At 41.4% G+C, this 14,175-nt stretch overlaps 1 protein-coding gene across 6 annotated transcripts in view; it reads right to left on the reverse strand.

Moving 5' to 3' along the window:
• gbf1 (golgi brefeldin A resistant guanine nucleotide exchange factor 1) overlaps positions 1-14,175 on the reverse strand; it is a 133,562-nt gene that overhangs the window by 63,835 nt on the left and 55,552 nt on the right. For 3 of the 6 annotated variants that reach the window (XM_061689922.1, XM_061689921.1, XM_061689924.1), the window contains exons 5-8: positions 6,206-6,262; positions 1,825-1,943; positions 1,434-1,542; positions 1,269-1,329 (exon numbers count right to left, since the gene is read on the reverse strand). In XM_061689922.1, coding sequence (XP_061545906.1) covers positions 1,269-1,329; positions 1,434-1,542; positions 1,825-1,943; positions 6,206-6,262 — 346 coding nt within the window. Of the gene's footprint in view, positions 1-1,268; positions 1,330-1,433; positions 1,543-1,824; positions 1,944-6,205; positions 6,263-14,175 lie in introns of those variants that run through there. The other 3 variants (XM_061689927.1, XM_061689923.1, XM_061689926.1) reach the window with 2 other exon arrangements.

Consider the following 14,175-nt stretch of genomic DNA (forward strand, 5'->3'; position numbering starts at 1 on the left):
CATCGATTCTCAATGGGTTTTAGATCCGGCGAGGTCGCTGGCCAGTCAAGCACTGTGATGGCATGGGCATCAAACCAGTTTTTGGTGCTTCTGCCGGTATGCGCAGGGGCCAGGTGCTGCTGGATGATTAAATCGGCATCTCTATACAGATCCTCAGCAGAAAGAATCATGAAGCCCTCTAAAACATTCTGATAGACTGTTGCAGTGACCTTGGATTTAAGAAAGCAGAGTTTAACAACACCTGCACTGGACATTGCACCCAAAATCATGACTGACTGTGGATATTTCACTCTGGAGCTCAAGCAGCTTGTGTTCTGTTCTTTACCGGTCTTCCTCCAAACCCTTGGCCCTTGATTCCTAAATGAAAGGCACACTTCACTTTCATCGAAAAAGAGGACTTTGGACCACTGGCCAACAGTCCAGTCCTTCTTCTCCTTGGCCCCGTTGAGACGCTTCCTATGTTGGCTCAAGCTCAGAAGTGGCTTGACACGAGGAACCCAACAGTTGTAACCCATCTCCCGGATGCGTCTGAAAATGGTGGTTTTTGAAGCTGTGACTCCCGCCCCATTCCACGCTTTCTGGAATTACCCTGCATCAAAACCTATTGTTGGGAGTGCATGCATCCCTATCGGCAAGTACCATTACATTTTCTTTTTTTGCATTAGTGTCTGTCCATATAGATGAACGTAGAAGCTATTAAAAAGCTGATAATCCAGATCATATTATTCGGCAGCTGGCAATATTTATGGGGCTCTGTTGCTGAAGCTTCATCAACATGCAGATCACTCAGTAAAGAGCTCAACTGGATGTGACTGAAACTGGATCTGACTGGCACTCTGATGTATGACCAATGAGTGGGTGAGGGGAAGACGGAAGCACTCATGCTAAATGCCAAAGGAAAAAATCATGTGATGGCATGAGACAATAAGTAGCCCACTGATGCTGTGCGGACTGCAAATTATAATCCATTATCTTGAATTGAGCAATGAAGCCATGCATCCATCTGAAATTTGTGACACAGAAGTGATAGGCATGTAGAAGCAACGGAGTGCTCTCCAATTTATTGAAATAAATTAATAAGCTTTGTTGTTTTGCAATTATAGTGAAGAGAAAACAAGTTCATATATCTCAAATTTGAATCTCATTCAAAACTATTATTTTTCATATAACTCTAATTGATACAAAACATACAAACCATCTTATCACAACAAAATTTGGAGGACTACAACTGCAGAGAGATGTCTCCCTTATTCGTTAGATCGATTTACCTGGAAAACAGAAGCTGCACCATATCAACAAGGGTGTGTTCAGCTGATTTTCTGAGGAGTTCTGTGGACACAGGAACAAAACAATGTTTGACGTATTAAAAAAAAACAAAAAAAAAAACGATAAAAGTCAAAGGAACACGATAAAAGAAGGGTTGAGTGACTAACCACTTAGCCGCATCTCAAAGCAGATACGGAAGCAGGACTGCATGATCTCACAAACAGATTCATTTGTCAGGTGGGCTCCAACTGGTGTCAGCAGCAGGGTCCTCAAGACCTGAAGGAGGATAAGGTTGGCCTCGACTTGTCATTGTCTAACGTGCATCTTTTAAATTAACTAGTGAGATGAAAAAACATTGCTTCAATTTTTTATTGTGATCTGTATACAAACTCAACTGAAATAATTCACACACACACACACAACAATTATAAAACCACAGAAGTAATTGCAAGTATACATTGTTATAGCACCAAGGAGACAGTGAAGACAATGGAACAATTTGTAAAGATACATAGAATTAGCATAGTTTGGTGCTCACGTCCAGTGGACGTGCAGTACCTGGAGAATTTTCATAAGGACCACTTCATCACTGGCAGGGTCTGTTCCAACAAATCTGGCATGTGTTACGGCATCCGCCATATTCTCTATGGCCTCAGCTGCACCTTCATGGTTAGCATCTGCAAATACAAAAATACAATGTTTTCAATATACTGTTTATAGAAACCATTTTATTCATGGAAACCAGAAATACCGACAATGGGGATGCCAACATGGCTTTTAGATGAGAGGAATATCATGGAACTGGATTCCAATGTATTGTACAAGTATCGGTAAAGTGTTTGCTTTGGTGACAATGATCACATGAACGGCGATTGATGTTCACTCAGACGGAAAACAAAAAATTGCATGATAACTTTAAATGCATTTTTGAAATTAGAACAATAAGATCATTGATTGCTTTGTTCAGTATTTGTTGTCTACTGTGTAACGCTGACTCCACAAGGATATTAAATTTTTTCAACATTAAAAAAAGAAAAGAAAACATCACATTTCCCATATTTGCCATTTTAATTGTTGTTTTAAGTTCCGTTATTGCTTGATTTCTTTTAACTGTTTGTATGTTGACCTGGAGTGGCTTGAAAAGCGGCTAGAAATAAAATGAATTGCTTATTATTATTTCGCGATAACTTCTGTTAAAAAAAAAAAAAATCACCTCTCAAAACATTTCTCAAAGTAAAAAGTTAAACTGCAATGCAACGAGTAGGCTACACTAACGCTGTAGAAGAAGTCAGAATACTCATCATGAGTGATGAAGTTGCATCATTGCAGTCATGACATGGGTGTGTGGGCCTGAGGAGGCAGCTATAAATTTTACAGTTATTCCCACTAGTATATGCCAGGGTTATTCCCACTAGTATGCCAGGGTGCCGTGGCATACTAGTGGGCCACGAGAGATCATCAGGGGTACCGTGGAAAATTATCCAGTCCTTAATGTCTATAAAATATTCAATAATTACAAGTAAGTCTTTGTTCATCTATGCATGCCAGCAACATATAGTAAGTACAGTAATATATATATATATATATATATATATATATATATATATATATATATATATATATATATATATAGGATATAGTAATATAGTAGTATTTTTTTTTAATCACCAATATGAACATGATTATTTTTTTACGAGTTCAAACCTATCAATAAAAACACATTTTGATACTAGATCAATACTGTGCATTTGAGTTAGATCCAAGATCTACATGACAAAGTAATACATATCTTGTAACTCATCCATGAATACTGTATCTATCAACACAGCAAATAGTACAAATCTTTAAGTTCAGTTTATTTTCGGTGTACAAGACATTGGGTTACCATCACAACAAGAAGTGGTGGCTGGCTGATGCATATAATTTACCAGTTACAGTTAACAGATAGAGAAGGTCAAGCACATCCATGTTTCGGCAAAACTGTTGTAGTTTCAGTTCATCTGTTTTGTTCTTCACAACATGGGACCAGATGTGGCCTTTTGTGAGGGGGAGACGGGGGCAAATTGGCTAATGGAGCAACGGGATCTTGTGTTTTGGAAATCTGAGTGGCTAGCCAGCTCTCTGCCAGACTGTTTTTCATTCCCATCACCCTTGAAAGCAACAATTCATTAACTAATCAGCCTGGGTAAAGAAAGGAGTGTTGGGGAAGCATAGATGGAAAGACTGAGAATATAAAGTTCAGTTAAAGATTTTCTAAGCAAAGCTAAATATATGATACAGTGTGTGGAAATGAGCATAAGGGGAATAAGCATGTGAGCATTGCTGTAGTCAGTCAATATTGATTTTTAACAAATGCAGTAAATAAGTCTACGGAAGATTTCTTGGGGGTTAAGAATAGGTGTACAAAGCAAAGAATTTATAAAAGCAACAAAATAACAACAGTGTAAAATTATGCAGCAAAACCTTCAATGGAGGGAGAAACAAGTAGGTTGAATCAGACTAGCTGCCACATAAAGCAGTTGGAAATGAAATGATACTGGACACCAAACATACATTGGTCAGGCGAACGTGCATGAGCAAACAAAGCAAAGTGACCATATTATTAAGAAAGTACAGCAACACTAAAAAAATAAATAAAATAAATAAATAAATAAATAAATACAAAATCAGGAGGTTGCACTCAAAGGGTAATATAATAATAATAGCACAAGATCACCTGTCAGCTATGGTTTTCTGCTCCCACATATCTAACAGTGCAGTCAATGTGCTTAATAGTGTACTGAAAGCATTCACCATGCATCTTTTTGTGAGGAGGTAACACCGGTATGTGCCCCAAAAAAATTAATATCGAGGGAAAGCTCATTTATTTCAATTTGTTTCAAAAAGTGAAACTTGTATATTCGTTCACCGCACACAAAGTGAACAATTTCAAGCGTCTGTTTCAATTTTGATTATGGCAGAAAGACAAAAAAATAAATCGAGTATTTCACAAAATTCTAAATATCTTGACAAAGTTCAACACTGTATCAACACCCAATCTTGTCAGCTAATTAACGCAAAACACCTGCAGTGGTTATCCTCGGCCTTTAAATGGTCTCAGTCTGGCTTAGTAGGCTTCAGAATCATGTGGAAGACTGATTTGATGGTTGTGCAGACAACCGTCGACACCCTGCATAAGGAGAAAAAGTCTCAAAAAGAGATTTCAAAAGAAGCTGGATGCTCACGGAGCACTGTATCAAAGTACATAAAGTGTTAAGAGGAAGAGGAAAATGTGGCCGGGAAAGGTGCACAAGTGACAGCGATGACCGCAGCCTTGAGAGGACTGTCAAGCAACAGCTATTCAGAAATCTGTTCAGAAAGCTTCATAAGGAGTGGACTGAGGCTGGTGTCAGTGCATCAAGAACCACCACATACAAGTCTACAGCTGTAGAATTCTGTGTGTCAAGCCACTCCTGAACCAAAAACGTCAGAAGCGTCTGTGCTGGGCTAAGAAGCAAACGTACTGGTCTGTTGCCCAGTTGTCCCAAGTTCTCTTTTCAGATGACAGTAAATTTTGCATTTCATTTGGAAATCAAGGTCCCAGAGTCTGGAGGAAAACTGGAGAAGCACAAAAGTCAAGCTGCTTAAAGTGACGTTTCCACAGTCAGTAATTTTTGCTGGTGTGGGTCCATTGCCTTTGATCAAGGCCTGTTAATGCATCTGTCTACCAGGAAATTTTAGAGCACTTCATGCTTCCCGCTGCGGACGAGCTTTTTGGAGACGTTGATTTTATTTTCCAACAAGATTTGGCACCTGCCCACAACACAAAAACTACCAATACCTGGTTTAATAGCCATGGAATAACAGTACAGGAAGAGTTCCGTTCCTACGCTGACGACGTAACACGAATTTCCGCGTAAGTTTGGATTTCACCGTTAAAGTCGAAATTTACGGTGAAATAATTCTGTCACGGGTATTGTCCCACGTGATTGTGACAGCAAGCTCAGTGTGTATGGGCGTGTGCGTCGATGTGTGAGTGAGACGGGACTGCGAAGGAGGAAGGAGCGCGTGCCGGTGCGAGTGTGTACAGTAGCAAGTGTAGTGACGGCGACCGGGGAAGAGTAGCTATTAGCGGAGGACCCGTTGACGTTGAATGCGCATAGGAGCTAATAAAGCCATTCAAGCAGCAAATCGGTGCTTGGTGACTTTATTGTTGCCGCCACCCAGCTCAGCTGTGCGACGAGAGAAGGGAGTTAACCCCGAGGAGGACGGCCTCGGCACTGGAGAAGGCGCCTCACCTGCGTCTCCCGACCACGGTCAGGTGACCGTAGCGGGAAAGGTTTACACTTCGTATGAAGAAACTAAAATACATTCAAATAAAAAAATAAGATGCTGTACTTACCATTACTGTTGAGACTGTGAAAAAAGGAGGGCAAAAAATGCAACGATACGCCCGGCGCACAAACGCAGACAAGCGCTACGCACTAGCTAAGCAGAAACACTATGGTGCTGGGACAAAATGGCGGACGAGGCATGGGCGTCGTAAAGTCGAAACGTCGTAGGTCGAGTGCGTCGTAACTCGAGGACTTCCTGTACTTGATTGGCCAGCAAACTCACCTGACTTGAACCCCGCTGAAAATTGATGGGGTATTGTCAAGAGGAAGATGAGGGAACAGAAACCCCAAAATGCAGATGACCTGAAGGCCAATATCAAAGCAACTTGGGCTACATTAACACCTGAACTGTGCCAAAGGCTGATCACCTCCATGCCGCGCCGCCTTGATGCTGCAACTAATGCAAAAGGAGGCATCTTTCTGCCATAATCATCAAAATTGAAACAAATAAAGGCTTGAAATATTTCACTTTGTGTGTGGTAAACTAATACACAAGCTTCACTTTTTGAAACAAATGATTGAAATCAATGGACTTTCCCTCGATATTCCAATTTTCTGGCACATACCTGTACTCTGTGCTTGCATGCTTGTTTGTTTTTTTCTCCAGGTACTCCAGGCCCACACTGGAAATAACAGCCACATGTATGCAAAGTTAACTGATAACTCCAAATTGTTCATCGCCTCAGAACTGCGAGGCAGATGTGCTAACCACTCAGCCCTTTTACCCTCGCTACCTATAATTTAAAGTCTACACACAGGGACTAAATTCTTGGTATGCGGTGTTATAATCCTATTGCCACATCTGTGGAAGGAGCTACAGTAAAATATGCAGTTCAGAGAGGGCACCCTTCAAACCTGAGAGAACTGGAGCAGTTTGTTTGCTCACCAAGAGTCGGCCAAAATACCCATTGACAGGTGCATAAATCGTTTGATTGCAATGCTTGCCCGTTTGCAACAAAATAGTAAGTTGTGGGTACCGTCATTCATGATACAGTCAAGACATTTGTCATTCCAGGTTCAGAAAGAGTGCAGAACATTTTCTGCTAACCAGGAGATGGCAGTGCTTGACAACACCGGGTCCTCTCTGAGCCCCCTGATAGCTGAAATTTCAGTATGATGATTTTATTAGTGCAGCTATGAATGCAATCAATTAATACATGATCATCAGTAGGTGTAATAATACATGAAGAATCTTGTGCTTATAATTAAATCCTCTAACTCTGTATCCTTTCCATTCAGATTGATCTTTTTTTGTATTCAAAATGCAACAACTGATTTTTTTTTTTTTTTTTTACTAGTTATACAGTATGAAGAAATTTATGGTCTGATGTCAATTTGTCATATTTTCCTCAGACACCTCATTTAATCCCATACGTCACACGACAGTGACCGCTACAAACAAATGAGAGCGGTACAACTGCAGTTCTACACAAACACTTCTGGAACTGTAATTATGTTCTCTATCTTAACCATTATCTCAAATGAGATGCAACATTCATCACCTTTAGTTTATTAAAAACAGTAAAACCAATCTATCATTGTGGTTACAGATTAGGCATGGGCCAATTACCATGTTGAAGGTATACCGGGGTTTTGACAAGTCAAAGTTTCAATTACCAGTAATTAGCTTTTTATTTGGGGGGGGGGGGGGGAGAATTCTTTGATCTTGAGGAGAGCAGAGCTGCCTTTTTTTTTTTTTACCTTTACACATGAGCATAGAGGGGAAAAGTGTGGCAGTGCACTCAAACACACACCATGGCAGAGAGGGTTGTATGAGATAAACGCGCTAATAAGGAAATGAGGGACACCAGCATTAAAAGGAGAAAATTCTATTTTATTGACAAATAAAAAGTTAACAAAATGTGCCAGTGTGTCTCATGGCATGATTGTAAACAGTCCCTTCTGAGATAATCTCTTCCAAAAGAGGGCAGATCATTTCCAGACAGACAGAAGAAAACCGAATCAGCTTCTCAAAGCTTGAAGCACCTGGTGCTTCTCGATGACAATCTTAACTGTAGTTAATTTATTTAAAATTAACATGGAACATGTTTATTCATGTACCAAATATTTTATAGTTCAAAAGTAAAAACAGATTGTGTTCAATGAAAACAATTTTTAGAGCTCTTTTTATATACTGTACATTATATAATGTACTGTCTACTTATTCAAGAAAATGCTTTCAACAATTTCCGTTAAAAGGAGAAAACCGTTCACATGGGTCTTAATAACAAGTCTGTGGCATACCTTCGTCAAAATACACAAATGATCAAGAATAAAAGACATTCCTACAGAATATTTCTGGCCCAAAAATTAAAAAATTTAACTCATTTTAAGGGTGGCACTGTCTAATGCGGTGTGGCAGCACTCATCCGGCTCCACATACTGGGCAAATGGCTAGTCCGGCGTCCGTTAGAATGACAACCAGTGGGCTTGATCTCTTTCACCTCTTCCACCTTGCTCAGTGGTGAGTGTTCGCGGCAGCCAGCCGCTTGTTTCTACACACATGGACAAAATTGGTACCGTTCTGTTAAAAGAAAAACCCACAGCTGTCACAGAAACTACTTGAATCAGACAAAAATGAAATGTATTGAAAATTAACCAATGAAAATCAGACATTGCTTTTGCATTGTGGTTCAACAATGATTTTAAAAATCAAAGGTCTGTATAAAAATGATGGTACCCTTAATATTTTGTTGCGCAACCTTTTGAGGCAAGCACTGCGATCAAAAATTTTTGAAACTTTCAGTGAGACTTTATTTTGGCCCACTCTTCATGAGTAAACTGCTCCATTTGTCTAAGGTTTGAAGGCTGCTTTCTCCAGATGGCATGTTACAGCTCCTTCCGCAGATCTTCAATAGGATTTAGATCAGGGCTCATAGAGGCCACTTCAGAATAGTCAAATGTTTTGCTCTTAGCCATCCTTGGGTGTTTTTAGATGTGTTTTGGGTCATTATCAAGACCCCATGACCTGCGACGAAAACCAACCTTTCTGACACTGGACAGCATATTTCTCTCTAGAATATCTTGGTAGTCTTTAGATTTCATTGTACACTGCACAGATTCAAGACACCCTGTGCCAAATGCAACAAAGCAGTCCCAGAACATAACAGAGCCTCCTCCATGTTTCACAATAGGGACAGTTTTTTTTATTTTATTTAGTATGCTTCATTTTTGACACTGTGAACTCCTTATCAAAAAGTTCCAGTTTTGTCTCGTCTGTCCATAGGACATTCTCCCAGAAGCTTTGTGGCTAGTCAACATGCAGTTTGGAAAGTACCCGGCTCATTTTTTAAATTTATTAATTTTCAACAGCGGTCGTCTCCCATGAAGTCCACTTTGGTTCAAACTGACGGATGGTGCAATCTGACACTGATGTACCTTGACTTTGGAGTTCATGATTATGAACTTTATGCCTGGGTCAGACTACAAGATAAATTTGGTCTTTCACGATTGCACTATGTCGACGACTGCCATAAAATCTAAAAATTCCGATACCACCGTATGCCGTCTTTTACAATCATCGGGCTTTATCTTGTCAAATCAAACATATGCGGGGACTTTGCATGTTGCGACTATGACAGAAAAATCTCAGAAGTTGGTTGACATGATGATTAGGAGAAAGGTTGATATATTGTGTGTCCAGGAGACCAGGTGGAAAGGCAGTAAGGCTAGAAGTTTAGGGGCAGGGTTTAAATTATTTTACCATGGTGGAGATGGGAAGAGAAATGGAGTCGGGGTTATTTTAAAAGAGGAGTTGGCTAAGAATGTCTTGTACGTGAAAGGAGTGTCAGATCGAATGATTAGGCTGAAACTTGAAATTGAGGGTGTTATGCATAGCGGCTATGCCCCACAGGTAGGATGTGACCGAGAGGTGGAAAAGAAATTCTGGAAGGAGCTAGACAAAGTAGTTCTGAGCATCCCAGACAGAGAGAGAGTCTTGATTGGTGCAGATTGTAATGGACATGTTAGTAAAGGAAACAGGAGTGATGAAGAAGTGATGGCTAAATTTGGTATCCAGGAAAAGAACTGTGAAGGGACAGATGGTGGTAGACTTTGCCGAAAGGACGGAAACGGCTGTCGTGAACACTTTTTTCCAGAAGAGGCACGAACATAGGGTGACCTACAAGAGCGGAGGGAGAAGCACAAAGCATCTTGTGCAGACGATGTAATCTGAAGGAGGTTGCTGACTGTAAGGTAGTGGTAGGGGAGAGTGTGGCTAGACAGCATAGGATGGTGGTGTGTGAAATGACTCTTGTGGTGGGGAAGAAGATTAAGAAGACAAAGGCAGAGCAGAGAACCGAGTGGTGGAAAGCTGCAGCTTTTCGGGAAGAGGTGAGACAGGCTCTCGGTGGACAGGAGGAGCTTCCAGAAGACTGGACCGCTGCAGCCAAGGTGATCAGAGAGACAGGTAGGAGAGTACATGATATATATTCTGCCAGGAAAGGGGAGAAGGAGACTTGGTGGTGGAACCTCAAAGTACATGAAATTATACAAGGAAAGAGGTTAGTTAAGAAGAAGTGTCACACAGAGGACCGAGGAGAAAGGATACATTGAGATGTGACATAGGGCAAAGGTAGAGGTGACAAAGGCCAAACAAAAAGCATATGACGACATGTATGCCAGGTTGAACACTAAAAGAGGAGAAAATGATCTCTACAGGTTGGCTAGACAGAATGGATAGAGATGTAAAGGATGTGCACCGGGTTAGGGTAATGAAGAATAGAGATGGAAATATGTCGACTGGTGCCAGCAGTGTGCTAGCTAGATGGAAAGAATACTTTGAGGAGTTGATGAATGAGGAAAATGAGAGAGAAGGAAGCGAGAAGAGGCAAGTGTGGTGGACCAGGAAGTGGCCATGATTAGTAAGGGGGAAGTTAGAAAGGCATTAAAGAGGATGAAAAATTTAAAGGCAGTTGATCCTGATGACATACCTGTGGAGGTATGGAAGCATCTCGGAGAGGTGGCTGTGGAGTTTTTGACCAGCTTCAACAGAATTCTAGCGCGTGAGAAGATGCCTGAGGCATGGAGGAAAAGTGCTGGTGCCCATTTTTAAGAACAAGGGTGATGTGCAGAGCTGTGGGAACTATAGAGGAATAAAGTTGATGAACCACACAATTAAGTTATGGGAAAGAGTAGTGGAGGCTAGACTCAGGACAGATGTGAGTATTTGTGAGCAACAGTATAGTTTCATACCTTGAAAGAGTACCACAGATGCATTATTTGCCTAGAGGATGTTGATGGAAAAGTACAGAGAAGGTTAGAAGGAGCTACATTGTGTCTTTGTAGATCTCGAGCAGGGATTTCCAACCTTTATGGAGCCAAGGCACATATTGTACAATTGGAAAAATCCCACGGCACACCAACAAACAAAATTGTCACAAAAAGTGGATGCATTAATTACTGTATGTAATTAATTAAAAGAAAGAAAAAGAAGAAGCTCTGCCTTAGTATGTCAGAGGTGGGAGTAAGTCACATACAGTCAGGACCATAAATATTGGGACATGAACACAATTCTCACCTTTTATACTCTAAACACCACCACAATGTATTTGAAATGAAACAAACAAGATGCGCTGTAACTGCAGACCTTCAGCTTTAATGTGATGGTGTTTATCAGAATCAGAATCATCTTTATTTGCCAAGTATGTCCAAAACACACAAGGAATTTGTCTCCAGTAGTTGGAACCGCTCTAGTACAACAGACAGTCAATTTACAGAACACTTTGGAGACATAAAGACACATCTAAAATTAGGTGAACGGTGTAGGAATTACAACAGTTTGTATATGTGCCTCCCACTTTTTAAGGGACGCAAGTCTCAAGTCTTAACCTTAAGTAACCTTTAAGCAAGTCCCAGGTTCCTCTGGAGAGAGAAGGGGGGAGGAGGTGGGGGAAAGCAAGCAAGTTTAGTAGGGGCCCCACTAAATTTCAAGCAATTCATTCATAAATTCAAAATATATTGGAGTGATAATAAAATATATGTTTTAACTGATCATAACACAAAAACTAAATCCATACAAAAGTTAAACAAATATAAGGGTATGAAATATAATTAAAATATTTTTTTTGCATGCGTTTACGGCTATCAAAGTATGTAACACTGTTGATAAATATTAAAATACACTGCATATGGGTGTGACCATGTATAAATCATCAGATTTTAAAATTACATCCATGCTTTTTGGTGCCTATCTGTTTTCCCAAAATATATATTAGTGTGTGTGTGCGTGTGTGTGTGTGTGTGTGTGTGAATGGGTGAGACAGACACATTAACTTTCGCACTTTGTTGTTATTTTGTCTCTTATCTTTGAGTTGCAAACCTTGCATGTTGCAATTGTAATTTCCCCCCGATTTTATCAAAAACATAATCCTTGAACCCAAACGCCGTGATATTTGCTCAATGAGGTCTCCTCAGCACTCCACCTCATAGCATACTTATAGCCAGGGCTGCCAGGTTTCCGGCACACACAACACAAAAACAATAACTTTTCTTTCAAAAACTAAATTTTGTTTTTCCAAATGTAAACAGGATGTCAAGTCATGGAGTTCAAGTCAAAGTAAGTTGAGTCGCATAGATACCAAGTCAAACCCAAGTTGAGTTTTAGCCAAGCAAGTCACAAGCCCTACAATTAATGACTCGAGTCTCACTCCAGTCAAGTAACGTGACTCGAGTAACCCACATCGGCCGTATGTTATTGTTCATGTTGGCATTCATGCGTACCTCAATGAACTATAGCTCGCCGGTGCTGGCAGCACTCAAGCAGCCCCAGACAATGACACTCCTTCCACCATAGGGGCTTTTCCACCAACCAGCCCAGGAACTTTGAGTTCCTGGTAGCAAAAGGTTCCTGTGGCCCATGTGGTTTGTGTTTACATCGCACTTAATAGTTCTGAGGCTCAAGGGTGCATCGGAGTTTGCCTAACCAGTCTACGTGTGTTTTGTGGACTTGGAGAAGGCGTTCGACTGTGTCCCTCGGGGAGTCCTGTGGAGGGTGGTTCAGGAGTATGGGGTACCAGACTCCCTGATACGAGCTGTTCGGTCCCGATATGACTGGTGCCAGAGTTTGGTCCGCATTGCCGGCAGTAAGTTGGATTCATTTCTAGTGAGAGCACCGACACCTCAGCAATGCTAGCAGCACTTTATTTTCCAAAGACAACCTCTGGATATGATGTAGAGCACGTTCAAGTCAACTTTCTGGGTCAACCATTGCATTTTTCCCCCCCCCTTTCGCCTTGTCCCTTTAGGGGTCGCCACAGCGCGTCATCCTTTTCCATGTAAGCCTAACTGTTCATCCACCTGCTCCATGCTTTCACTGCAGATCACAATGTCATCTGCAAACATCACGGTCCGCGGGGATTCCAGTCTAATCTCATCTGTCAGCCTATCCATCACCACTGCAAACAGGAAGGGGCTCAGGGCTGATCCCTGATGCAGTCCCACCTCCACCTTAAATTCGACTGTCACACCTACAGCACACCTCACCACTGTTCTGCTGCCCTCGTACATGTGGTGTATTATTCTAACATACTTCTCTGCCACTCCAGACTTCCACATGCAGTACCACAGTTCCTCTCTGGGTACTCGGTCATAGGCTTTCTCTAGATCTACAAAGACACAATGTCTTCTGACCTTCTCTGTACTTTTCCATCAACATCCTCAAGGCAAATAATGCATCTGTGGTACTCTTTCTAGGCATGAAACCATACTGTTTCTTGCAAATACTCACTTCTGTCCTGAGTCTAGCCTCCACTACTCTTTCCCATAACTTCATTGTGTGGCTCATCAACTTTATTCCTCTATAGTTCCCACAGCTCTGCACATCTCCTTTGTTCTTAAAAATGGGCACCAGTACACTTTTCCTCCATTCCTCAGGCATCTTCTCACGCACTAGAATTCTATTGAACAAGCTTGTCAAAAACTCCACAGCCACCTCTCCGAGATGCTTCCATACCTCCACATGTATGTCATCAGGAACAACTGCCTTTCCATTTTTCATCCTCTTTAATGCCTTTCTAACTTCCCCCTAACTGATCATAGCCACTTCCTGGTCCACCACACTTGCCTCTTCTACTCTCCCTTCGCTCTAATTTTCCTCATTCATCAACTCCTCAAAGTATTCTTTCCATCTATCCAGCACACTACTGGCACCAGTCAACATATTTCCATCTCTAGCCTTAATCACCATAACCTGCTGCACATCCTTCCCATCTCGATCCCTCTGTCTGGCCAACCTGTGTAGATCGTTTTCTCCTTCTTTAGTGTCCAACCTGGCATACATGTCATCATATGCCTCTTGTTTGGCCTTTCCCACCTCTACCTTTGCCCTATGTCGAATCTCAATGCATTCCTTTCACCTCTCCTCGGTCCTCTCAGTGTCCCACTTCTTCTTAGCTACCCTTTTTCCTTGTATGATTTCCTGTACTGAGAGGTTCCACCACCAAGTCTCCTTCTCTCCTTTCCTGCCAGAAGATACACCAAGTATTCTCCTGCCTGCCTCTCTGATCACCTTGGCTGCAGTGGTCCAGTCTTCTGGAAG

The sequence above is a fragment of the Phycodurus eques genome, chromosome 11 (assembly GCF_024500275.1).
Source record: "Phycodurus eques isolate BA_2022a chromosome 11, UOR_Pequ_1.1, whole genome shotgun sequence".
NCBI lineage: Eukaryota > Metazoa > Chordata > Actinopteri > Syngnathiformes > Syngnathidae > Phycodurus > Phycodurus eques.